General features: G+C 45.4%; 1 protein-coding gene across 2 annotated transcripts in view; it reads left to right on the top strand.

Annotated features, from left to right (window-relative positions):
- Window positions 1-27,656, top strand: part of SCUBE2 (signal peptide, CUB domain and EGF like domain containing 2) — a gene marked incomplete at its 5' end in the record, with an annotated part of 68,917 nt that overhangs the window by 21,732 nt on the left and 19,529 nt on the right. For both annotated transcript variants that reach the window (XM_079709339.1, XM_079709340.1), the window contains 11 exons: window positions 108-224; window positions 1,173-1,262; window positions 6,284-6,400; window positions 7,359-7,481; window positions 10,209-10,325; window positions 11,684-11,806; window positions 12,235-12,351; window positions 12,611-12,697; window positions 14,407-14,511; window positions 17,124-17,279; window positions 17,674-17,880. In XM_079709339.1, coding sequence (XP_079565465.1) covers window positions 108-224; window positions 1,173-1,262; window positions 6,284-6,400; window positions 7,359-7,481; window positions 10,209-10,325; window positions 11,684-11,806; window positions 12,235-12,351; window positions 12,611-12,697; window positions 14,407-14,511; window positions 17,124-17,279; window positions 17,674-17,880 — 1,359 coding nt within the window. The remainder of the gene's footprint in view (window positions 1-107; window positions 225-1,172; window positions 1,263-6,283; window positions 6,401-7,358; window positions 7,482-10,208; window positions 10,326-11,683; window positions 11,807-12,234; window positions 12,352-12,610; window positions 12,698-14,406; window positions 14,512-17,123; window positions 17,280-17,673; window positions 17,881-27,656) is intronic.

The raw sequence follows: 27,656 nt of genomic DNA, 5'->3' as shown, positions 1-27,656 counted from the left end.
TAGGTGCTTGAATACTTCCTGAATGAAAATCAGAGTTCTTCGGGAGCAAATACAGCCCCAGTTGTGGAAATCTCCGTGCTTTATGGTTTGATTCATTTTCCTCTCAGTGACCTGTAACCATGGAAACGGCGGATGCCATCACTCCTGTGAGGACACTGCTGCAGGCCCAGAGTGTAGCTGCCATCCCCAGTACAAGATGCACACGGATGGAAGGAGCTGCCTTGGTGAATGGTGACCCCAACACTGGGTTAGGGTCTTCCCCAGCCTGCTCACCCCAACCCAGCCCTAACCCTAACGATTAATATTGTTTAGTACTAGAGGCAGGGTGTTTCCAGTGCACATGCCCTCAAGCATGTCCCATGCTGCCTCACATGTGGCAGTGGAAGTAGTCCAGGCCCGGACTGGGGGCCCCTTTCTCCCTGTGAGACCTTGGAAAGCCCTTTTATTTTATTTTATTTTTTTGCGGTATGCGGGCCTCTCACTGTTGTGGCCTCTCCCATTGCGGAGCACAGGCTCCGGACGCGCAGGCTCAGCGGCCACGGCTCACGGGCCTAGCCGCTCCGTGGCATGTGGGATCTTCCCAGACCGGGGCACGAACCCGCATCCCCTGCATCAGCAGGCGGACTCTCAACCACTGCGCCACCAAAGAAGCCCCGGAAAGCCCTTTTTCCTCTCCTGGACTAGGCTGCTCCTGAAGCTGGCATTCTGGAGATTGGAACAGCACATCCCAAAAGGCCAGGGCAACGCAAAGTTAAAGCTAGAGGTGACAGGTGGCCTTTGCCATCAGCAGGAGCCATGGTTGCATATTTCTGGTGGGATGCCTGCCTGCCCTGCTCTTCATGGCGTGTCCTTTGCTAGCTCCATTTCAGGTGTTCCCCAATCCAAGATTCTTTTTGTCCTGGACTGAGGGTTCTGGAGTGAATCTGAAGCTTGCGTTCCCCAAGGTCTCTGGTTAGTACAGTAGAATAAAAAAATCTTTTCCATATTTAATGTCTATTAAGGCTCTGAGGCCATTTAACACAGAGCCTCATTACAACATATTTTTATTGAATGAACAGAGTCACATTTCTCACATTGTTCTCATGTCTGGGATTTCCACAGAAGTGGTTGTGCAGGGGATGAAAAATCTGACTCATTCAGTCTGAGAACTGTGCTGTTTGCATCTCTTGCAGAGCGAGAGGATGCTGCCCTGGAGGTGATGGAGAATAATGCCACATCCGTGGCGGATGGGGATAAACGGGTAAAACGGCGGCTGCTCATGGGTAGGCACCTCACCCACCCTCCCCCGCCACTGACGTTGTCCCTTTCCCTCCCCAACTTACTGCATCAGGCCTGAACCTGGGGCCCATGTGTCCTCAGACCAGCTGAATTAGTCAGCAGCTCCTGTCCAGCCAGGGTGTGTCTGCTCTCCACTCACTGCTATTGCTTAGTCACCATCCAGGACCCCTGGTATTGTGGGAAGAGCGCCGGCCCAGCCATCAGAATAACTGGGTTAGCGTCATAACGCTGCTGAGACTTGTGCTGAGACTTGGGCAAACTGTCCCGAGCTGCTGTGTCCTGGTCTTCCTCTAAAATGAGTGTAATACAGTCGACCTCCTAGGGTTATCAGGAAGCTCGGTTAAGACAATAATATGCAAAAGTGCCCAGAGTCATCCGCTGTCTGGGACTTAGTGGGTGGTCAGTGCATGTCAGACCACCCCCCCTCTGAGTAATTGTGATGAGAGAGGCATTTTGGGCAGCCCCTATTTAGCATATGGCAACTTGGCTGGGTTTTTGTCCACTGAGTCTTCTGTTTCGGACTCAGCCCATGTTAATGGCAGAAGAGATGAATGGAGAAGAGTGGCACTTGGCTGGGGGACACAGGAAGGTCTGGCAGCCGGTCTGCTGGAGCTGGAGGTAACTGCAGACGTTCAGCGGTGGCTGTGAGGGTGGGCATCAGATCATTTGACGTTATTATTCTGGAGAAAGCTCGACCTGGCCTCAACAAAACTGATCTTTCAATAGCTTCTGGATTTAATAGTCAGGTAAGATATTAAGCAGCCATTGGTTACCAGGCACGTGACATTTCTGAGCTCTTTTCTGCCCTATTAAAATTATTATTTTTAATTGCCTTAAAACAGTACATATGAATAATATAAAAACCTTTAAAACTTAATTAGCACTGTTAAGCTTGTAATGCAATACATCATTTCCCTATCTCCTAACTAGCCATTTGCCAGGGGCCATAATTTTCAATTCTCCTAGTTGTTTCTTCTTCTCCTGACTCCCCCTCCCACATGTTTCTGAAAAGGGAAGTGTATACAGTTATTTCTTTTTTAATATATTTATTTATTTATTTTTGGCTGCGTTGGGTCTTCGTTGCTGTGTGCGAGCTTTTCTCTAGTTGCAGCCAGCGGGGGCTACTCTTCGTTGCTCTGTGCAGGCTTCTCGTTGCGGTGGCTTCTCTTGTTGCAGAGCACAGGCTCTAGGCACACGGGCTTCTGTATTTGTGGCACACGGGCTTCTGTATTTGTGGCACACGGGCTCAGTAGTTGTGGCTCACAGGCTCTAGAGCGCAGGCTCAGTAGTTGTGGCGCACGGGCTTAGTTGCTCCGTGGCATGTGGGATGTTCCCAGACCAGGGCTCGAACCTGTGTCCCCTGCATTGGCAGGCAGATTCTTAACCACTACACCACCAGGGAAATCCTACAGTTATTTCTTGATGTATCAGGTTTTATTTGTATTGTTTTGTTTTGTTTTTGTTTTTGCTGGCCGCACTGCACGGCTTGTTGGATCTTAGTTTCCCGACCAGGGATTGAACCTGCGCCCTTGGCAATGAGAGTGTGGAGTCTTAATCACTGGACCACCGGGGAATTCCCTTGATATGTCAGTTCTAGATATTAGCTTTTGACTTCCTACCACAGAAGACTAAGTTATATCTCCCTTCTGTCCCCTTCCCCCATACCCTTAATATAGTTTTATCACAATTTACATATTATGAATATCTAAATATGATATTACACCCCTGAGTCATGTAATGTGCTATGATTATGTTTTCTTTGTTTGCTTAGTTTTCTTAGTACCTCTTACCAGTTTTTTTGCAAATTTCTGGCAGAGCTCTAAAACCTTTACAATGTGTTCAAATACAGCAGGTAACTTATCAATTCTATTTTCTTCTTAAAAAGTCTCTTCTGAGGCTTCCACCCTGCTCTAGCAGGGCCTGAATCCTGGGCCAGCTGCACCTCTGTCATCCTGGCCTTTCCCTGAGCCACAGCCTGGGAATTCCCTTCCTCGTGCTCCTGTTTTGATGGATCCCATGTCTTCTCTTTTGTTAGCTTACATGGGTAGATATAGATTTTTAAAAAACTTTGCATACCTGAAAATGCCTTTATAGTCTACCTTCACCCTTTCTTGAGAATTTGGCTCAGGATAGAATTCAAAGTTGGGAAAAATATTCCATCAGAGTTTTAAATAGCGCTCTGTTGTTTTGAGCATTCAGTGTTCTTTCAAGAAGTCTAAGTCACTTTTATTCTTTTTTTTTTTTTTTTTTTTTGCGGTACGCGGGCCTCTCACTGTTGTGGCCTCTCCCGTTGCGGAGCACAGGCTCCGGACGCGCAGGCTCAGCGGCCATGGCTCACGAGCCCAGCCGCTCCGTGGCATGTGGGATCTTCCCGGACTGGGGCACGAACCCGTGTCCCCTGCATCGGCAGGTGGACTCTCAACCACTGCGCCACCAGGGAAGCCCCCACTTTTATTCTTGATTCTTTGTATGGAACCTATGAGAGCTTCTCTCTGGATGTTCTCAGGGTCTCCTTTTTGTCCCTGGTGATCTGAAATTTCACAACGATGTCCACGCTGTGGGATTTGTCCCACTTGTTATTCTGAGCACTGAGTAGGCCTTTTTAAGGGGGACATTCGCATCCCCTGGTTCTGAGAAATTTTCTTATATTTTTCTTTTGATAACTTTCTTCACTTTTCTCTTTCTCTCTGGGACTCCTATTGTAGCTGGCTGTTGTAATTCCTGGATTGCTCCTCAAATTTCTTCTTTTTTCTCTTCTTGATATTTTTGTTCTACTTTCTAGGAGATCTTTCATTTTTTTCTTCTAATCCTCTGTAGGGTTCTTTTTAAATTTCAGCTTTTGTATTTTAATTTTTTAAGAATTTTACTTTGGTCTTTTGTTGTAGGAACCTGTTCTTATTTCATGGATGCTTTTCTTACCTCCCTGAGGAAATTAATGATAATATTTTCTAACTTCTCTGTTGTTCCCTGTATTATCTTTGCTTTCCTCAGGTTCCTTTTCCCTTGTTTGTTTGATTTGGTGTATTTATTTCATACTAGAGGCTTTTCTGAAATGTCCGGTGATCCTTGGCTCACTTTTCTTATTTAATAGTGGAATATTGAAAAGCCACTTTGATATTCTGTCAGCTGGTGGGCTTTATGCTTGGTTGACTAGGCAGTGACTTAGTCATTTCATTTGGAGATCTTCAAATGACAGAATCTATAGGTCTTTTCACTTGGGCCGGTCAGTTTGGCTGGAGAGGAATCCTTCAGTCTCCTGATGAGGGGATTTAGGCTTGGCTGCCAGTGTCCTGGGAACTGGGGTGCAGAGGGGGTGAAAGTTTGAGATCTCTCTTTTCACATATAGACTTTCACCTGACAGCGCCGCCTCTACTGTTACTGGTGCCCTTTTCCAGAGAAGAAATTTATCTGCTTTAGTCCAAATAGGGATGTGCTGTGGGCTGTGGAATTAAGATGGGGATCTGGGAGCCTATTTGTTATACAGACTCTCAATCAATCTTCCTATTTTTAACTCCATCCTCACCTCTGCCTCTAGACTAACTTTAGTACCTCCAGTTCCTGAGCCTCTCTAGAATTCTGTGGCTCAGATGAGTTTACCACTTGTTGGCATCACTCTGCAGACTGCTAGGTTTTTTTTTTAAATAAATTTAATTAATTTATTTTATTTTTATTTATTTTTGGCTGTGTTGGGTCTTCGTTGCTGCGTGCAGGCTTTCTCTAGTTGTGGCGAGCAGGAGCTACTCTTTGTTGTGGTGCGTGGGCTTCTTGTTGCAGTGGCTTCTCTTGCTGTGGAGCATGGACTCTAGAGCGCGTGGGCTTCAGCAGTTGTGGCACACGGGCTCAGTAGTTGTGGCTTGTGGGCTCTAGGGCTCAGGCTCGGTAGCTGTGGCACACGGGCATAGTTGCTCCGCGGCATGTAGGATCTTTGCAGACCAGGGCTCGAACCCATGTCCCCAGCATTGGCAGGCAGATTCTTAACCACTGCACCACCAGGGAAGCCCCACTGCTAAGGTTTAACTTTCTGCTATGCCAGTTACTGTTCCTCCATTGACATGCCACTTCCAGAAGATTTGACATCTTTCATCTATTGTCTTTTATTTGTCCTTAAGGATTTATATTTTAAAAAATTTATTTACTCTCATTTTAATGAGTTTTGGCGAGGAAACAGAGATAAACATACATGTTCTATCTGTCATATTTAATCAGAATTAAGTTTACCACCGCCCCCCCCCCGCCCCCGAGGCTTTACAGAGGTAGCTATGGAAGTAAAATCAGTTTCTGGATGCCTAAGTGCTAACTGTTGAATGAATGTTGAATAACATTTGTGTATTACTTGGAATTCATGCATGATATACAGAAATAGAAGGCCATTAGCTTGTTGTTCTTCATCTCTATAGATATGATTTAACAACTGCGGCTGCTTTTTCATGTAACTATGACAGGTCTTTCTCCTTTCAAGGAAAGGTAAACTTCTAATCTGAGTTACTTGGCAGTTGCCAGGAGGAAGTCATTGGTCTGCGGCAAGGGAATGGGTGGCGTGGGCAATGTTTACCCTCTCTTGCTTTGCCCATTACACGTGGTGAATAGAGAAGGTTCAGGATAAAGGAAGGAACATCCCCCTTTGCTCTGTTCTTCATTCACATCTAGGCTGCTAGATACTTGCAGGTCACTGGCTATCGATCAACAGGAACTTTTAGTGGCTTCAAATCTGCCACTAAAAAGGCTCAGCAGGTTGGCAGAGGCATCTTTCCCCCTCTCTCACCCTGTCAGGCTTCCTCGGGAGATGTCACTTATTTAGATTGGTGCAGGGAGGAGCTGCCCCTGTTCTCCCTCTAACTCACCTCCGGGTGGCAGAGGCTTGGGATATGACCATGAGGACCCCACATGCTTCCTGACTTTCATGAATTTTTGTCAAGTATTAACACTGCACCAATACCCCCTTTCTTCCCAGCTGCGTGAGCACTTCGTTAGGAAGCTAACTGCCTTTTTCTTACCTCCTTGGCAGAAACGTGTGCTGTCAACAATGGAGGCTGCGATCGCACCTGTAAGGATACTTCGACAGGTGTTCATTGCAGTTGTCCCGTTGGATTCAGTCTCCAGTTGGATGGGAAGACCTGTAAAGGTAGCCTGTGCCTCTCCATGCGGCTAATGTGTGGGAGTAAAGGCAGCTCTTCCCCTCCACACCTCCTGAGTGACTCCAGATTTGCTTATGATTCATATTGATCAAAAGGAAGCTTTTCTTCCCTGGGCTAGTAGAAGGTTGTAACTGAGTAAGCTTAATTAGAACCAGCTTAATTACACTAACTGTTGAGAAGGTCAGCTTCTACAAACATCAAATGATCCATTTCAGGCAGTGGCCTTATTAGAAGAAAGCAGTTGTTCAAGGGAACATTCATTTTCAGGAGATAATATCATCATATCATAAATAACAATCTAGAGATTATTATATAAATAACAGCCAAGATTGTTATCCAGAGAACAATGAATAACTGTACGATTAACTTGTACTGATGAATAGAGACCCCGATGACCTAGTATTTCATGGGCCAGAGTACAAAGGCTTAGTTCTTTAACGTGATAAAAAAGCAGATAACCAGTTACCAGTTGAAACTGAGAAAAGATAAAATTAATTGAGTATCAGAAATCACTTAAAAGCATTGAGGCTATTTGATCGTGGTGTAATTTGCCAAAATAAATATTTTAGTTCCTTATTACTTTAATCATTAAACTGGAATGGGAAGTATAGGAAAGGAAGCCATCTAATCTTGAGAGACTTGTGCAAGGATGAGAATATAATAGGACATCACTGTTCTTTCCCCTCGCTTGTTTCCTTAATGCTAGTCAAGGGAGGGGCAGTGTAAGTCAGAGTTCTCCAGGGGACCAGGCACTTGTCTTTCAAAATGGGTTAAGCCAGACAAGAGAACGTGTGTAAGTTTAAAAACATCAGCAAACATCCTTAAATGCTTTTATGGGTCTGTTTTGTTTCAGAGAATAATGAAGCACACACAATAGCACTTCAGGGATTTGTGGATAAGGAGGCAAGTATCGCTGTCTGATTTGCCGATGCTTGACTGTTACAGATATTGATGAGTGCCAGACGCGCAATGGAGGTTGCGATCATTTCTGCAAAAACACCGTGGGCAGTTTTGACTGCAGCTGCAAAAAGGGATTTAAATTATTAACAGATGAGAAGTCTTGCCAAGGTATGTGCTGAAACATAGCTAGCTGTGCTGTGTAATGCCCACTGGTTGGATTGGAGAAGACGAAACCCTGCTCGGGCAGAGACTGGCTCGCTGGGCTTCTCTACGGAGTCATTAATCCAACCTCCACCCTGTGCTTCACTTACTTCATCTGTTAAGTAAAATAAAAACACTGAGGTAGCTCACAGGTATATTTTGGAAATTAAGCTGTTAATGATTAGAGAACACCTCAGTGAACCCATTTGGTGTGATTACAGCGGAGCTTGCTGCTAGAAATGAATGGATCACAGAATGCAAGCAGGGTTGCATTAGGGTGTTGAAATTATGAATAATTTTCCCTTTCTAAAATTCCCTTTAATGTTATGGATCTTCTAACAAAATTTGGTGACAAAAAGATGTTGATTTAGTTAACATACCTTTTCTCAGCAAAAAGCTGGGGTCAACCAGTTGGTCCCTTCCTTATAGGTCTTGTTTAAATGACCAGCCTTTGGTGTTTGGGGAAAGGGTAGGGGTGAGGGAGGGGATTAAGTGGAGGAAAGGCTGGGCAGTCCTTGGGCAGGATTTCAGACCCCTTCTCAGACACATCCTTCCCATATAAGGGGCGCAGCAAGGGAACTTCTCTGGGTAGCAGTTGTTGATATTAATAAGTGTTTTGCACAGTGATAAGCTGTTCTGGGTTGGGGGCATCATACATTTTATGCCCCACTGATATATAGAAAGAAACTCTCAGGAAAGATGTGCTGTCATTTATTTCTGATCCATTGCTGAGAATAAGAACAGCCTAACTTATTTTGTTAGAAATCCCAGAATTAAATCAAAATCAGATAATAATATCTGATTTCACTTCATATAATAAAGATGCAACATTACCTTTTTATAATCTTACGGTGTGAATTAGGTTTCTCTCTTGGTTTTTTCTTCTTGGTACATAATTTGTCAGACACTTCACACCCCTTTATTTATTTATTTATTTATTTTTTATACTTTTAATTTATTTTATTTTTGGCTGTGTTGGATCTTCGTTTCTGTGCGAGGGCTTTCTCTAGTTGCAGCAAGCGGGGGCCACTCTTCATTGTGGTGCACGGGCCTCTCACTATCGTGGCCTCTCTTGTTGCGGAGCACAGGCTCCAGACATGCAGGCTCAGTAGTTGTGGCTTACGGGCCTAGTTGCTCCGCGGCATGTGGGATCTTCCCAGACCAGGGCTTGAACCCGTGTCCCCTGCATTGGCAGGCAGATTCTCAACCACTGCGCCGCCAGGGAAGCCCTTCACACCCCCTTTAAATTCAGCAAGTTCACTCTAGATGACTACTGCATAGTTTTCTTCTGTTTGACTTGGAAGGAAAATTTGCTGTTCCACATAATATGTCATAATGTATAGAGCAAGAAATACTATTTAAGCTGTGTAAACACATTAAAAAGGAATTAGAAAAGCGATCTGCTTATTTTTGACAAAGCAAAAGCCTGTTGTGAGCAGCCAAAGTCAGCTACTGAATGAGCCCACTTTCTCGGTAACTGGCTGATATTAATAAAAGAATTCATAGAATGATATCAATTACTACAGAAGAAGTGGACTTTTTCTCATTTTTCACTGATCAGTCTTGGTAGAACAAATATTTACACAGAACAAACTTACTAAAGAAATTGTCAGGATTTCTGGGAAAAGTTACGGATGAAGAGGTTTTGTAAGATTTTGCCCTTCTTTATTTCATGTTTTTCATTCCTCCGGTTCCTTCCAAATGTTTGTTTTTTATTAACATAGTTTCTCGTGGCACGTTTGGTGTTGAAAAGGGATCTAGCAATGGTCTAGTTGGCTTCCACTGAGTCCTGTGCTGGTCCTGGTTTATCCATTTGGAGAAACAAGTCATAACTCTGTTAAAATCTTCCAAAGAGTTGAGGAAGTGAAGCACTGAGGTTCTAGTGTACAGGAAAGATGTAAGAACCAGACCAGGGAAGAAGAGATGATTAGACTGACAAATACAGCCTCCTGAGGCTAGTTTCCATGACCTCAACTGCAGCCAAGGATGCCTTCATGCTGAACCGGGAAGGGAGGGGCCCCCTGGGACTGAACCATGGGGGAGGAACAAAGCCAAGGGATTGGCCAAGAGGATCCTGTTTGGTGCTTAAGCACCACATTTCAGTGTCTGCAATAGAAAATTACTGAGGATGTTAATGTTAATGCATTCTTTTAGTGCAGGGGGCATTAAAACCCAGGATCAACTGGCCTCCTGGGGCCAGAAGATGAATTCTGGCAAGACCCAAAAGAGATAGGAGCTAGATTTATCTCCAGCTCAAGTGTTTTCTCCTTTTAATTGGCCATAGCTTATAAAATTACTATTGCTCCTTTACCAATTAGTAATAGAACAGTAATAATGCACAGGCAGCACCCTAATAGTTTACAAAGCCCTTTTAGTTATGTTATCTCGTTTGACTTCATTTAAATATTTTAAATTATTCAACCCTGCAGATAAGCATGGGTGGGAGAGACCAACTGAGCTTTTAGGCAAGTGCAGTGTGCAACAGAATTTGGAAATAAGGGTCCTGGCTGTGAGTATACTTATTGTGGGCTGCTCAACACTTTGTTTAATGCAAGTGAGCAGGGAGAACTGATAGATAATTTTCACTTTGTTGTTTTTGTTATTGGTCAGCAACTGGTGTTCTTATAAGTGTGTTCTTCTCTCCACTGTCCCTCAGAGTTGGTTTCAGCTCCCCTCTTCCTTTGACAATTACAGATGTGGATGAATGCTCTTTGGATAGGACCTGTGACCACAGCTGCATCAACCACCCTGGCACGTTTGCATGTGCTTGCAACAAAGGGTACACCCTCTATGGCTTTACCCACTGTGGAGGTGAGTGGAATCCCTCTAGAGTCGGATGAGACTGGGCCTTACTCCTAAGGTTTCCCCAGATCAGGACCAGTTTTTCTACCTTGGGGGCTGAACCGGACATACCAGGCCCTATACAGTAGTAGGGAGTCCATCGACTTGAGGGAAGCAGCTGCTATGGGAAATCGTCCCACATTGATCCCTTTAACTCGTCAGGTGTGAAATGGAGCAGAGAGAAGAGGTGAGCTCTTTCAGCTATGAATTCTTTATGGACTTTATTGATACAGTTGTACTCAGACAGTGGGTGGGTCTCTCAGGAGCTGGTGCCCTGTCCGCTGGAACCTCCCAAAATAGTAAAGTCACTGCCCTCGGAGAGGCTTGGCAGTGCACCAACCAATTCCACAGCCCTGCTGTGCATAGGAACCGGCTGCGGAGCTTGGTTTGAGCTCTTTGAGCTGGTCTTTGTGCAGGTCTCTGAGCTGGAAGTGGGACCAGGGACTCTGTCTCCCTGCTCTGAGCCCTTGCAGCAACATGTTCTGATGTCTCATGACCTTACAGCTAAGTAGACTATGGCTTTAGTCAGGATTTGGCATTACTCTACTCTCTCTAATCATCAGATTCATTCAGCAATCTTTGAGAACACAGATTCTGATTCTTATTCTAAAAGTCTAGGGCTTCAAGGTGATTTGGGGGATCTGAGGATGTGGGAACCACTGGCTTTAGTACTTCCTACCCAATCCTTGTTTCCTGTGTCCTTAAGAAGAATGGATAGTAGTGATTTGTTGTAGATAGTGTTGTTTCTCTTCTCCTTTTCAACACATCCCTGGCATGGCTGAACACATGCCCTTGCAGTCCATCAAGAAACCCCAAGGAAATATTCCCTGAATATGGACGTGTATTTGGGTTTTAGATGGAGTCACCTTCTGACCTGGACTCAGTCTCAAGTTGATGGGGATTAGTGCAAGTCATTTTTTTAATCTATATCCCAACTATATGAACTGCCAAGTGGAGAATCCTAACTCTCTCTGTCTCTCTTGGGATGTAGCCCAGGAGGATGGTGGAGTTTTAAACTGGAAGCCTGTGCAGTGTCTGAATTTGACACCTGAAAATAGAGTGTGACCCCTTCTGAGTGTTCTTACTGGTGGAAATGTTTGGTCAAGAATGGAACTTGAGCCATGCTGGTGAGGCTCATGCCAGGAAGACCACTGACTGGGGAGTGGGTCAGCTCGTGCCAAGTGCACATTCTGAAGGCGGTCAGCACCTTCCCTTAGTTCAGTGAGCTTCAGCTGTGCGACTCGCCTCCTGCTCCTTCCTCGATGGAGGGATAGCATCAGCCAGGTCAGCAATGGGCTGCTGTGACAGGAGAGCGTTTTGCTCCACAGACACCAATGAGTGCAGCGTCAACAACGGAGGCTGTCAGCAGGTCTGCGTGAACACCGTGGGCAGCTACGAATGCCGGTGCCACTCTGCGCACAAGCTCCACTGGAATAAAAAAGACTGTGTGGGTAAGAGGCGCCAAGGCTCGGGCTCAGTGCGCGGGCTCACCGCTGGCCCAGCAGCACTCTCCCACGTCCCACTGGTCCCACTGGACCCAGAGTGCGGCTGACCAGTACTCCACTGAATTCTCCTCCCCCGAGCTGCAGCAGCCGTTCTTTAAATCCTTCAAAAACAGGAGATACTTTGCAAGCCCTTCGGCATTTCCTTCTGTGCTTCTGCGTAGGTTGGAACTCACTTCTGTTTTCCTGGTTGCTTTCCTGCATGAAAAGAATAGAGTACAAGGCACTCCTTTACCCTGGGGGGAATAAACATGGTGTCTGTGTTATGTGCTGGGCGTCGGCACTACCTTCTCTTCTTGGGGCCTTTGAGGCATGGGGCTCAGCCGTCCTTGTCATACCTTCTCTCTCTGTAAGTGTCTGTATTTTGTCCTGTCTAGAAGTGGAGGGGGTCCTGCCCACTAGCGTATCACCCCACGTGTCCCTGCAGTGTGGTAAGAGTGGTGGAGGAGACAGGTGCTTCCTCAGATGTCTCTCTGGCATTCACCTCTCTTCAGGTGAGTGGGTCCCAGGCCCTGGGGCAGGTCCTCATGCCAGGGCCAGGCCTTCCTGGCCTTCAGGTGTTAGATGGCTTCAAAGGGCTTCCAGGTCTTTGACCAGCTGCCCCCTGACCAATGGAGGCCCATGCTCTGAGACCCTGTATTCTGGGGGCTTTTCTAGTGGTTCACGTGGAGTGGGGTTGCGGGTGACTTGAGCTGCCACCGGGAGAGACTGTAACCTTGCTTACCTGCTGACGATCCACATTCTGTCTGTCAGGACTGCAAGAGGCCTATTCTGTCACCTGCGGCTCTTCCTCTCCTCTCAGGAGCAAACAGCAAAAATCAAATGACTCTACTTTCGGGGGTAATTACCAAACCTGCGTGTTGTCTCTGGGGCTCACCGTGTTCCATGGGCTTCATTTGTGGGATACTGTTCTTGGGCGTTGGCTTTGTTTTCTTTTCTCCTAATCTCTTTGATGCCGCAAGCACGTTACAGGATGTTCTTACCTGTAGCCTTGGTGCCTGCGATCTGACTCGCCACATAACAGACACTTACTGAGTGTCCATTGAGTGCCAGAAGGCTCCGTGCAGCCCTGGTGGGTCATCATATTGGGCAGAGGCCCACGTAGCTCTGCGACCAGGAGACGCAGGTCTTCCCAACTCCCTGTACCATAGAGCACCTCAGAGGCTCGGCAGGAAATGTGGGCTTGGGGCACATGGCATCAGTGGAGACAGGGACATGACAAGGGGAGCAAGGATTCTGACCAGGGAAAGGGGCCCAAACCCTTTATCAAAAGACAAAGAAGGACATTTAAAGCTTTTAAGAGGCCTTGTCCTCCCAGATTTAGACAAACATCTTTGATGATGTCATGTGAACATCCAAATAAGGAAATGGTTCTTGATGTCCATATTATGTATATAAGCAAAGATAGAGATGCAAAGCATGATAATAACAGCCCGTGTGAATTGATGGAGCAGTTAAAACATGCTGGCCGCTGTGTTACATGTATTAGCTGATTTAATCCACACTACAGCCCTCTGGGGCAATTTTACTGTTATCCTCATTAGCCAGATGAAGAAACTGAGGTTCAGAGAGGTGAAGTAACATATCCAGAGTGAATCAGATAGGAAATAGTGGAGCCAGGATTTTGACCAGGCAGTTTGGGTCCAGAGTCTTAAGCACTATCCTTCACTGCCCCTCTTGTCTGATGTTTGGACCCAGCCAGAGGGGACGTCACAGTCTGTTTCACCAAAACTCGTAGTGATGATCACTTGGAGATTAAGGCCACCCTAAGGTGAGCAAGCAAATAGTTAACAGTTATTCAGTTCTTACTATGTACCAGACAGAAGGCTAAACATTTTTTGTTTTGCATTATCTCATTAATCCTCACAACAGCCCGGTAACGTAAGGACTGTAATTATGTCTATTTTACAGATGAGAAGACTGAGGCTTAGGGAGACTAAGTACCTTGCTCAAGTTCTCATCACAAGTCGAAGGGCTGGAATTTGAATCCTGGTCATTGGCTCCAGAGCCTAACATGATTAAGACTGACCATGGAAGAACAGAATTTTCCATATGGGGCCCTCAAAGTAGGACTTGCTCCCTCACAGACCCTGAAAATCCTAGCCACGTTTAGTGAGTGCCATCCTTGTCTGGAATGGTGGCTCCCTCAGCCCTGTCCTCCCAGGACAGGCTTATTTAGGAGAATCTGCCCTTCCATTTCCCTCAGCTGTCTTGCCCAAATTTGAACTGGGGGATTCTGGCCTTCCTTCTTGGAAAGGCACAGAAATGACCTCATTTTTCATCTCACTGTTGAGGCTGTTTTTGGCCCTTCCTTAGTTACGTTTGAGCCCTGGATTCATCTCAGATGGAGCGATAAGTGTAACTCTTAGGAGGCTCCTGGTGCCCCCAGTCCAAGGGAATGGGCACTCCCCAATCCCAAACTTTCTTGGTCTCAGCATAAGAGAGGGGCTCAGGGTGTACTTCCAGCAATGGACAGCTCTCCATTACCCACTGGTGTTTCCATTCCTTTGCCTCTGAAGGTAACATCTCTCACTTGTTTCTTTCTGAAGATGTCGCCACCGTCAGGACAAGTGTAACCTTTAAGCTAAATGAAGGCAAGTGTAGTTTGAAAAATGCTGATCTGTTTCCCGAGGGTCTGCGACCAGTACTACCAGGTATGGAATCAGATGGCTGGTGCAGGGAGCTTGCCTGCATGGTGGGAAAGGGGCCTGTAATGAGCCGAGCCATTCAGATGGGATCAAACAGTTTAGAATCTCTGTGGACTCTCTTCACAAGATGAAGAAGAGCCTCACCTGGCACCTCCGTATGCTTCTGGAGTTATACTTCAGGGTTTCCTTTGCAGGGTACAAAGAGTAAAGCTCTGGGGAAAGCTGTGAGTTAATAGGAATCAATGAGGGCTTAAGATGCATTAGTAATTTGTGATCATACTGGGTTAAATTTTCTAGACCTTAGAGTTTCCTTAAAATAATCCAAAATCCGAATCCAAAGAAATGAAAAAAAGGTTTGGCTCAGAAAGGGTAATCTTTGATGAACCAAGATGTAATATCCAGCTTTCCTGCTGGATTTGGTTTTTGGAGGCAGTGATGCCATTTGGCTTCAGCAGAACAAATACTCTCTAAGTAGACCTGGCCTTATGAAAAGAGCAGAATCCAGCATTCCTCTTTCTTCCCCAGCTCACATTTCCAGTATTATTTCATAGAATAATTTTAGTGAATAAAAAAAAATCAGGAGTCATGTATTAGGGAGGGTTCTTTCCCCAATCTACCCTCAAATAAATTGTACAAACAAATAAATGCAAAATCACTCTAGTCACATTTGACTGCCTATTTTAAGTAACTAACCAAGATTAATTTGGGCACCTCCATTTGATGGAATATTATGCAGCTATTAATTATGGGTTTTCAAAGAATGTTTAATGACATTAGAAAATGTTATAATGCTAAGCTGGAAAAAGAGAGAGTAACATTGTGTATATCTAATACGACCTAAATTGTATAAGAAAAAGCATGAGTAGAAGAACAAAGAAAACTCACCATATCCTTATTAGTGGGTTATATGTGGGTGGAAGGATGATGAGTGATTTTAATTTTTTCCCTGCATTTTCCACATTCCCCACAGTGAGCATTTATACTTTTAATCAGAGGGGAAAGAATTATTTAAAAATAGATTTGGGGGCTTCCTTGGCGGCACAGTAGTAGAGAGTCTGCCTGCCGATGCAGGGGACACGGGTTCGTGCCCCGGTCCGGGAGGGTTCCACATGCCGCAGAGCGGCTGGGCCCGTGAGCCATGGCCGCTGAGCCTGCATGTCCGGAGCCTGTGCTCCGCAACGGGAGAGGCCACAACAGTGAGAGGCCCGTGTACTGCAAAAAAAAAAAAAGAAAAAAAAAAAAAAGATTTGGTCTTTAGTTCACTTAATGGTATTGTACTAATGTTAATTTCTTAGTTTTGATAAAGATACATGTAAATGTAAGATGTTAACATTAGGGGACACTGGGTGAAGAGTATATGGGAACTCTGAGTACTCTCTTAGCAACTTTTCTATACATCTAAGCTTATTTCAAAATAAAAAGTTTAAAAAATAGATATGGAAAAATGGAAAGGAAAACAGGTTCAGAATGAGCATCTGTTCAGTTTGAGATGTGAAGTTAGCCTTTTGAAAGGGTTAAGATAGATCTTTAGGGAAAAATTAATTTGCCTTCTCCTTCCTTTGGTCCTGATGACCTGCTGATTTGAACGTCCTTATAATGTTAGAGAAGAACACGATACAGAGAATTCTTCAGTTCAATAAACTAAGATTAGTTAATTGTGTGGATGGTATGTGGACCTGCTCTTTGGTTCTGGTTAACAATCATTAGTTAAAAGAGTCACTGGAGGGGGCTTCCCTGGTGGCACAGTGGTTGAGAGTCCGCCTGCTGTTGCAGGGGACACGGGTTCGTGCCCCTGTCCGGAAAGGTCCCACATGCCGTGGAGCGGCTGGGCCCGTGAGCCATGGCCGCTGAGCCTGCGCGTCCGGAGCCCGTGCTCTGCAGCGGGAGAGGCCACAACAGTGAGAGGCCCACGTACCGCAAAAAAAAAAAAAAAAGATTCACTGGAAGCCATGGAGGGAGGAGTGATGGCCAAAGTCAGGAATGAGGATGCACAAAGCCCTGCCTTACATAACACTTTCACACCCATCCTACGTGCCTTCATGATATTGTTTGGTTCTGTTGATTCTTTGTGCCATTTATTGCTCCTGTTTATTTCAAAATGAGCCATCATTGTTGATGTGCTTTCCAGCTTTCCCTTTGGGTTGGAATTACTCCAAAGTCAGTTTGCCTGAAAGCAGGAGTTAATTTCCTTTCTACTCCTGTGCTGGTTCCTTACTTGAAGCCCCCTCAGCCCCTGCTTGAGACATCATAGTCCAGCTTTAAAGAAACCAACTGTGAAAACATGAACGCACCTTAACAAATTACCAGTCAGGAATGCAAGACAATCTTTGGTCCCCATCTTCCACAGATGTGGCCGGTCAGTCGGAAACATCCAGCATTTATTCATGAAAATAAGTTTCAAGAGCTAAATTGTAAAGTTATATAGGTGGCAATACTGGTTCTTCAGGATTAAAGTGTCATCGTGCTCCAAGCTGAGGGCTTGCAGCCTCTTGGCATATGGAGTTAATCATCTAGTCCCTTGAGAGTTGTTCTAATGAAATGTTTACAGAGTTGTAGCAAATGTTCAGCTGAGTGCTTTGCCAGGATTTGGCTTCCGATAATTTTGTTTCTTCATACAGAGAAGCACAGCTCAGTAAAAGAGAGCTTCCGCTACGCAAACCTTACATGCAGCTCTGGCAAGCAAGTCCCGGGAGCCCCCGGACGACCGAGCACCCCTAAGGAAATGTTTATCACTGTTGAGTTTGAGCTTGAAACTAACCAAAAGGAGGTGACAGGTTGGTTTGAAAACAGTCTGTGGTGCCAGACTTCTCACAGCTTGCTCCTTATTTCTTTGCCTTTCACTTTTCATCATTCTTGTGGGGGGCGGGGTGGGGGGGCGGAAATAGTGCAACCACTGAAGTATCTCCTGTTTTTTTTCACCCCCAAACTAAACTGAATTGGTTTGGAACCTGATGATTTTATCTGCTTCATCAAAGCCCAAAGCTACCATTTTGGTCAACAAATTTCTGTTTGAATTGAATGCTGCCCAGCCTGCTAGGTGCCCAGCTCCAAGCCTCTCCCCATGCTGTGCACAGGGAGCTGTGGGTGTTTGTGGGTCCTGCAGTTGGTTTGGACATGCTCACATGCTGCAGCCTGACCCCTCCACTGCTGTCCCTCTCATTCCTGCAGCCTCTTGTGATCCGAGTTGCATCATAAAGCGAACAGAGAAGCGGCTCAGGAAGGCCATCCGTACGCTCCGGAAGGCTGCCCACAGGGAGCAGTTTCACCTCCAGCTCTCAGGCGTGGACCTCGAAGTGGCTAAAAAGTCTCCCCAAACATCTGAACACTGGGCGGAGTCCTGTGGAGTGGGTCAGGGCCATGTAGGAAACCAATGTGGTGAGTGGCCTGCTGGCCGGGACATTCTTGCTAACAGAACTGTCTTGAGCTCCAAAAACACTAAGGGTAACCAAAAGCAAGTCTGGCCCATCCTTTCTCCCCAGGCTTCTTCCAGAGAACACCTGGGACACCCACACTCATTTGAGAACTACATGTGGGTATTGGCCTTGCCTACAGGATCAGGAGCCTCCCAGCACCTGGCATAGTGCCTGGCACTTAATAACTGTCTGTTGGGTTGAGGGACAGAATGGAAGAGGCAGGGTTGATGAGAAGAGGGAGTGTTGCCCCCTAAGGATCTGAGGGACCGTGGTCTTCAAAGCACTGTTGTCCCCCAGCTGGGGCAGGACTGCAAGTATAAGGCATCCATGAGCCTTCTCGACACTCCACTATCACAGTTCCCCTATCATCCCTCTGGTGTGACGCATGGTGGCAATGAACAAACTCCTGTCCATAGTTTTGTGCAGAGGCAAGGCTGGGGGTCGCTCAGCTGCCTTATGAGATCCCTGAGCTATGGCCCAAGCTTTCTAGTAGTGTCAGTTCCAGTGTATATTGTTGGTGGTGGCGGTGGCGGTGGTGGTGTGTGTGTGTATGTGTGTGTGTGCCTGTATCAGAATTAAACTTGAGGCCCGGAACTTGAGCAATATCAATTCTATTCCTCTGATGAAGTTCCAGGCAAGAGGAATCTGGGCAAGACGTTCCAGGTTGGTCAGTCTTGAGATTTGTTTGTTGTGAGAGACTGTTCTGGGCAATTATGAGAGATTCTACCTAAAAAGTCTTAGATGGGGGGAAATTAGGGTCTCTCATTACAGTAATACTCTAACCATTTGTTGAATCCTCATCTGTCACAAGCGTAACACTAAGCATTATATCTGCATGACCTCATTCAATCCTTCCAGTAATCTTACCAGGTAGGTATTATTATCTCCATTTTACAGATGAGCAAACTGGAACTCAGAGGGATAAGTGCTCTTGCTCAAGGTCACATGGATGGTCCCACTCCAAAACCTGTGCTCTGGTCCCAAGAAAGGTGAATTTCAATAACCAGACCCCTCCAGAGTAAATTGATGTCCTTTCTGAAGTGTCATTAGAATCGTGAGGCCTGAGAAATGATGCTTGAGCTAAGGAGTAATAAACCAGTGTTTCTGAGGAAGCAAAGCTGAGCTCAGAGGCGCTTGTTCAGAAGAATTGTCAGCAATAGGTCCACAGCCCAACTCTGTTGCTTTGCCAAAACATAGTGAAAATTGTGTAAAATCAGTGTAACTGTCTACCAGGGGTTGGTTCTCAAATAGTCTTGACTTTTATTCCAGCTGACTCTCCTAAAAAAAAAAAAAAAAAAAAAGGTAAGAACAACCCAGCTGGTTGGTTGGTTCTCACTGAAAATTCTAAGAGTTCCAGTTTCCATACCAAAATGGTGATGAGAGTTGACTGTTGCCTCCCTGCTTTCCAGGGTGGGTTGCAGAAACTGTCAGGGATAGGCGGGCCAGCCTCCTTCTGGCCTCTCAGAGCTGAATTGCACCCCTTCCCCCAGCTTCTGTCCTGTGGGAAGAGGCCCTGCAGGCTCACCAGGGAAGTTTATGGCCAGTTAAGAGTTCAGGAAAAGCTAGTGTCAAGGGCCCTGTGGAACAACTCCCAGTGAGGGTATTATTAATACTACCGTGGGTATGCTTCTGGGGAATAAAGGCCTCAGGGTGAGGATCAGGAGTTACTTAATAGAGGCCTCATGGCCGTGACAACTGGTGAAAGACACTCAGTACAAGGTTTGTGTAGCTGTTCTGTGTGTGAGCGTGTCCCTGAGATGCTTATCACGCTGAGTTAAGTTGGATTTGCTTCTGAGAGAGGCCACGTATCTTGTCTCAAGAGCTCCCTCTAGCACTGGATGAATTTTGTAGTCCACAACATCAGGTTCACCCTGCCTGACAGCAGTGTTAAAGATTTTACCATGTCAAGGAAACAGCACAAGGAACTACCAGTGAAACTCCTTTCTCCTGCTGGAGGGAGGAAGTGGGTGTAAAGAGGAGTCAGGTGTGTTAATTAGAAAGGCTTTTACCCAGCAGACTCCTGGCACAGGCAAAGTGTGTGTGTGTGTGTGTGTGTGTGTGTGTGTGTGTCTTATATTCCCGATATATTTAATGGTGTTAGAACATCATAAAAACCAGGCTTACTGGTATTTTCTGAGCTCTTATGGCACATGCAGTGGAGACAAACCTAGGATAGTTCTTTTTAGAAATTGTTTTGTGTTTCGAGAAAAGAGCCCAAAGACTGCTTTGAGTCATTTGGAAGGAGAGATGGGACCATTATGTTTTTCCTTTAAAATATTTTTTACTTAGTTTTTAATTACCTAAGTGGTGCATATTCCAAATGATACAGAAATGTACACAGTTAGGATGGAAACTTTCCCATCAGCTCCCAATCCCACTCCCCAGAAATAATCACTGTCAATAGTTTGCTGTTTATTTTTCCACATCTGTTTTTATGCATGTATAAAAATGAAATTTTATTTACTCATTCAATAAATATTTATTGGGCACCTACTGTGTGCTGGATAATATTCTAGGTGCTGAGAATCCAATAATGAGACAAAAGAGCAAAAATCTCAGCCCTCATTGAGTTTACATTTCTGGAGGAGGGAGACAGACCACAAACCAATGAAGAAGGAAATATATTCTGTAGCAAATGGTGGTAAGGGGGTGACGAACAGGTAAGCAGAGAAGTAGAATAGAAAATTCTAGGGGCTTCCCTGGTGGCGCAGTGGTTGAGAGTCCGCCTGCTGATTCAGGGGACGCAGGTTCGTGCCCCGGTCTGGGAAGATCCCATATGCCGCGGAGCGGCTGGGCCCGTGAGCCATGGCAGCTGAGCCTGCACATCCGGAGCCTGTGCTCTGCAATGGGAGAGGCCACAACAGTGAGAGGCCCGCATATCGCAAAAAAAAAAAAAAAAAAAGAAAATTCTATTTTGGCAAGGGGAGGGGTGAGGAGGAGTGTACTCCCCCAAAACATAGACTGTGTTCAGGGACAGTGGTCATTGGAAAGTGTCATTTGGGCAGAGATGTGAAGGATGGGAGGAACCAGCTATGGGGAGATCTGGGGGGCAGAGTCCCAGCCAAAGGCAACAGCAAGTACAAAACCCCTGAGGGCTGGAGAGAAGGCCAAGATGATGAGAGCTGAGGGAGGGAGGGCAGAGGAAGAAAGTCAGGGCAGTAGCAGAGGGCCAGATCATGTGGGGAGTGGAAATCCTGGTGAGGACTCTGAGTCTGAGTGAGAGAAAAGCCAACGAAGGGATTTGAGTGAAGAGGTAACAAGGTTCTGACTTACGTTTCAGAAGGATAACTTTGGCTGCTGTATTGAAAATAGGCTGTAGGTTTATGTGTGAAAAAAACAAAAAAATATATTAATGCAGTTTTAATAGTGCTGTGTATTGTTTTTAACTACAGGGTAGATCATGGACATCTTTCCATGCTAACAGAGGAGCTACCATACTTCTTTTGAAGTTTCATAATCTATATTTGTTTTAAGACACCAGTGTTTATTAGCCATACTCCTATTGGTGGACATTTAATCAAGTTATTCCTGATTTTTCTATTACAAATAATGCTGCAGTGAATTTTCTTTTTGTGCACGTGTCCAGTATTTCTGAAGGATAGACGTGTAGATGTCTAATTGCAGGTCAAAGGACATGCATATTTAAAACTGAATAGATGCTCCTAAATTACCCTCCAAAAACATACTAATATATACTCCCTCCAACATTATATCTGAGTGTTTTTTGCCCCGCCTCATTGCTAACATGGATTATATATTACTGATCTTTTTCTTTTTTTAATTTAATTTAATTAATTTATTATTGGCTGCGTTGGGTCTTTGTTGCAGTGCACGGGCTTTCTTTTAGTCGCGGCGAGCGGGGGTTGCTCTTCGTTGCAGTGCGTGTGTTTCTCATTGCTGTGCCTTCTCTTGTTGTGGAGCACGGGCTCTAGGCGGGCGGGCTTAAGTAGTTGTGGCATGTGGGCTCAGTAGTTGTGGCTCACGGGCTCTAGAGCGCAGGCTCAGTAGTTGTGGCACGTGGGCCCAGTTGCTCCGCGGCATGTGGGATCTTCCCAGACCAGGGCTCAAACTTGTGTCCCCTGCATTGGCAGGCAGATTCTTAACCACTGCACCACCAGGGAAGCCTTACTGATCTTTTAAATTTTTGCAAATCTGATAAGTCAAAATAATAGTCACTTTAACTTGTTTTTCTTTGATTATTAGTAAGACTGAGCATGCTTTCATATGTCTGTGGCGATTTAGATTTCTTCTTCTGAGAATATCCTTATGCTTTGCCTATTTTTCCATTGAATTTTTTGGTTTTCCAATATCATTTTAAAAAAATAAAATTTAAAGTCCCAAGTTATATCAAAGAACATAGTCACTTCTGACCAAACATTTTCTTTCTTATAGTCATTTTTATACAGTAAAGTCTCATTAATTTGACATTTAAGGACTTTGGGGACAGCCTGCTCTGCAGGTGACCTTTGTACCATCTGTGATCAATTTTAGCAAGATGGCAAAAAAGAAAAATAGGGGGCTTCCCTGGTGGCGCAGTGGTTGAGAATCTGCCTGCCAATGCAGGGGACAGGGGTTTGAGCCCTGGTCTGGGAAGATCGCACATGCCGTGGAGCAACTAGCCCCGTGAGCCACAAATACTGAGCCTGCGCGTCTGGAGCCTGTGCTCTGCAACGAGAGGCCGCGATAGTGAGAGGCCCGTGCACCGCGATGAGGAGTGGCCCCCACTTGCCGCAACTAGAGAAAGCCCTCACACAGAAACAAAGAGCCAACACAGCCATAAATAAATAAATAAATAAATAAATAAATTTTTTAAAAAAGAAAAATAGCTATTATATTCTCCAAGGAAAAAACTCCTTAAGCTCACAGTAATTCATAAAGTCCTTCATATATAGAAGAAGAAAGAAAAGAAAAAATTAATGATGAAATGGATTTCTATTTTTCTTTAATAGCTATTTATCCTTTCATAAAGGATACATTAAGGAATATACTTGCTAAAGTATAAATTTTTGTATTTGATTATTTTGAAAACTTGTTGAAATTTTAAAAAGACACAATCCAGGCAACTGGCAAACTGGAAAGTATCCTAGTGCCTGGGTCCTTGAGAGACTAGAAAAGTTTAACTCAACTTTTAATAGTAGTAGCGTTCCTCTGCAGTAGTTGAAAAAAATTAATTAAAACAGAATTTATTGAGATCCCACTCTGTGCCACTCTATGAACTTAGGTTGAAGCAGTGAGAACATAATGGGTGAGAAACCTGCTTTTATGAAGTTCACATTCTAATGGAGGGAGATGGACAATAAAAAAGTAAAGAGAAAAATAATTTCAGAAATTATAAGTGTTATTGAAGATAATAAAATAGAAAGGGTCAGAGGGGAGGAGAGATTACTAGTCCCTACAGGGTATTCAAGGGAGACCATCAGAGCAGGTGACGTTTGAGCTAAGACCTAATAGAGAAGGAGGAGCTGGCCATGCAAAACTCTGATAGAGGCAGGGGGTGCTCTGATGGAGGGGATAGCAGCAAGTGCAAAGGGCCTGAGGCAGGAAGGAGCCAGGCATTTTCTTCTTAAGTTTTCAAAATTGAGAAATTATTTGGAACTGAACAGGCAGCAAATTTCTTTTCTGTTTTAAATCAAGGAAAATATAAAGTGTATATTAGCAATATAGACCAATATTAAACCAATATTTAGCACATGGACTTCGTAGGAAATGCTTTTAATTTAAAAAACATAATTTAATAAAATGTTGACATGTATTGAGCACTTAATGTGTTCAGCCCTGTGCTAAGCACTTTACATGTCTCATCTCATTTAGTCTCATCACAAGTCATTCTGCATCATGCCCTTTTTACAGATAAGGAAACTAAGGCATAAGAAGGTAAGTGGTTTTCCCAATGTCATGCAGCAAGTCAGTGGCAGAGCCAGGATTCGTATTCAGATCTGACTCAAGAGCCTATGTTCCTAACCATCTCAAATTGAATGCTCTCACGTCTCCCACATATATAGCCTGTGCCCTGTGATTATCTTACTCATGCCACACTCGTATGGAGTGCCCTGCATGGGCCAGCTCTGTGGTGGGTGCTGAGGAGGTCTGAATAAATATGACAGCATCCCTCAAGTCGTAACCCTCCCAGGGAAGAGTCAGAGAAGCCTTCCCCAAAGAGAGAAAGCCTAAGTGAGTTTTGAAGGATGCACCGGTGAAGCATAAATGGGGAGGAGCATTCAGGCAGAGGAACAGCCTTAGGTAGTGAGGTTGAGCAAGATGTGCACAGGGCATTATTGGCATCTCAGTATTACTAACCCTGGAGTGGAAGGTAGGATGCAGTGAGCAGCTAGGCTAGTGGGAAAAACATGGCCAAGTCATGAGAGACCTTGAATATGTTGCTAAGGAGCCTTGACTTTATCTCTAGGTGACAGGTGTCATTAGAGGCTTTAATCAGGGAGCATAAGGTCATATTTATATTCTAGAAAGATCTCTCTAACTGAATTGGGGGTCAGGACTGGAGGCAGAAAAACCGATCTGGGAGCTTCTGAATGCTTTACATAAGAGGTATTGAGAACATGAAGGCACTAGATGGAGTAGAATAGAAGCAGTGGATTAGAGAAATATTTAGGAGGAAACGTGAGTAGCATCTGGTGATAAATTGGGTTGGGGACTGAGACGAGGAAAGAGTTGGGGTGAGCTCAGAGGTTTCTGACTTGGCCTCTGATCCTGCACTTGCTTCCCATATGTCCCTCATCTCACCCAGCCCTGTTTCATATGCAGGAGGCACTGAGAAAAAGCCTGTGGGTTGGTTGAATGGCTAGATGAATGTGATCACTGGGGAAGAAATAATCAGAAAAGATTTATAGGAAAAGCAGAAAAAAATGGGCTCTTGAGAGGGCATGAGAAAGAATGAAAACTCAGATACAGAAAAGGGGACTAAAGGCTGAGTTTGAGAAGTGCAGGGAGGCAAGTCAAGGAGGTTTTTGAGCCAGGGAGTGAAGCAGTCAGAGAAGCACTTTAGGAAGGTGAATCTTTTTTTTTTTTTCTTAATTTTATTATTATTTTTTGCTGCATTGGGTCTTCATTGCTTCGCGCGGGCTTTCTCTAGCTGTGGCGAGCGGGGGCTACTCTTCGTTGCGGTGCGTGGACTTCTCATTGCGGTGGCTTCTCTTGTTGCAGAGCACAGGCTCTAGGTGCACGGGCTTCAGTAGTTGTGGCACGCAGGCTCTAGAGCGCAGGCTCAGTAGTTGTGGCACACGGGCTTAGTTGCTCCGCGGCATGTGGGATCCTCCCTGTCCAGGGCTCCAACCTGTGTCCCCTGCATTGGCAGGTGGATTCGTAACCACTGTGCCACCAGAAGCCCCTAGGAAGGTGAATATGATGGCAGCATGTAATAACAGAGCTGAGGCCAGGAGGAACACAAGGCAAGGGAAATCATTGGAAGGTTATTGTAGTACTCTAGATATGAGATGGCGAGGAGCAAAGGACACTAGTGCCATGGGGATGAAGCCTAAGGGATGGGCAAAAGGGACACAACTGTAGGATGCTGCAGCAGGGAGGAGGGACGTCTGGGATAACTGTGGTTTGGAGCGTTGGTGACTGGGAATATAGAGGTGCTGTTGAGAAAGAGAGTAAAGCCAGAGGGGTAGGAAGGCTTGGGCAGGGAAGGGAAGAGAAGCATTTCCCTTGGGAAAGTTGAATTTGAGTTGCAACAAGACTCCCAGGCAGAAATGTCCATGGGCAGGTGGGAGTCTAGGAAAACGACTTCACCTCTCCATGTGTGGACTGACCCTCCTATCCTGCGTCTGTCCATACATGCTCTGACTCGCCTGCTGCTGAAATGGATGAACAGCCCACGCTCCTTCCTAAGGGTAACTCCTCCACTGGGGCTCTGGAGCCCATTCCCTCTCATCGTCTCAAAAACGATGCTCCTGGGCTTCCCTGGTGGCGCAGTGGTTGAGAGTCCGCCTGCTGATGCAGGGGACATGGGTTCGTGCCCCGGTCCGGGAGGATCCCACGTGCCGCAGAGCGGCTGGGCCCGTGAGCCATGGCCACTGAGCCTGTGCATCTGGAGTCTGTGCTCCGCGACGGTAGAGGCCACAACAGTGGGAGGCCTGCGTACCGCAAAAAAAAAAAAAAAAAAAAAGATGCTCCTGCTGTTGTCCCCACCGACCCCCATCTCAGAATTCTCCTCCTCTACTGGATCATTTCAAACAGCACGCAAACCTACCTCCTGTCTTAAAACCCACACAAATCCTCCTTTGACTTCCTGCTTCTCTCCAGATCCTGCCTCCTTTCTTTGACCCCCTTGTAAAGCAAAACTCCTTGAAGGACTTGTCCAAATTTGCTGTCTTTGCTACCTCACCGACCATTTTCTCCTCCACTTTAGCCAATCTGGTTTTCATTCCCAACCTCTCCACTGAAACTGCTTTTCCCAAGATTTTTAGCAACTTCCACGTTACCAAATCCAGTTGCCAGCTGTCCCTCAGACTCTGCTGATCATTCCTTCCTCCTGGAAACTCTTGTCATGGGTTTCACACACCACACACCTCTGGTTCTTCTTCTGCTTCACCAGCTGCTCCCTTTTCATTTTCCATACTGGTTCTCCCCTAATTTCTTATCTCTAAACATCAGGGATCCCAGGGCTCAGTCCTCCATGCCCCTCACCTATCTTCACACTCTCCTTGGTGACCTCATCCAGCGCCATAGCTTTAAATACCACCACATGCTAGTGACTTCCAAACTGCCCTCTCCAGCTCTAACCTCTATCTGAATCATGGACTTCTCTGTTCTAGAGGTGCTGGACGTTTTTTTTGTGTGTGTGTGTGGTACACGGGCCTCTCACTGTTGTGGCCTCTCCTGTTGCGGAGCACAGGCCCCGGACGCGCAGGCTCAGTGGCCATGGCTCACGAGCCCAGCTGCTCCGCGGCCTGTTGGATCCTCCCAGACCAGGGCACGAACCCGTGTCCCCTGCATCAGCAGGCGGACTCTCAACCACTGCGCCACCAGGGAAGGCTGGTGCTGAACGTTTTTGATCACACATATACACACACACAGTGAAATACTTTTGAATTTGTGAATGTTTACTTATTTTAAAATTATATACTCATACTATTGGCTAATATATTGTGTACAACATAACAAGTAGAAGAATGAGATACAGTTTACATAACAAAATTTCAAATAGCTGGCTAGTCTCTGAGGGACCGTATTGACAACTTGGCAAGGTTCATTGTGAACAGTAGTGGTTGTAAATCATTTTTCAAATAGTCTTTTTGTTCATTACTAGTGTTTTGGCTTAACTCTTGTCAGATCTGATTAAATTGTCACTGTTTCTATCCCGTGATGTGGTTTGACAAGAGCTAGTACCAGGAGAACAAGCTGTGTCAGCTCTGCACTTCCCTGTGGTTCACCTGCACTTGCATCATTGGTTGTGCATCATGGGCTCAGGATTTCTACAGGAATTGTTTGAAGCTGCTTTCTACTTTGTGATGGTTCAGTTGGTTGAAACTAGATAATATTAATCAGGAAATATATTCAATGAGGCACAACTGAAATTCTTCTCGAGACACTGAAAAGAAGTGAGTCAGTCAGTACCTCACCACCCACAGGTCTCTTTCTTGGGGACCTTGTGTCTTCACACATGTCTCTGACTTGTGGAGATGTGGCCTGACTAAGGGACTAATTTCTTTTTTTTTTTTTGGCTGCATCGGGTCTTAGTTGCGGCACGCGGGATCTTTTGTTGCCGCGCACAGG

The sequence above is a fragment of the Hyperoodon ampullatus genome (assembly GCF_949752795.1).
Source record: "Hyperoodon ampullatus genome assembly, chromosome: 7".
NCBI lineage: Eukaryota > Metazoa > Chordata > Mammalia > Artiodactyla > Ziphiidae > Hyperoodon > Hyperoodon ampullatus.
The sequence above is the reverse complement of the archived record's forward strand: the minus strand, read 5'-3'. Positions and strand labels throughout refer to the sequence as shown.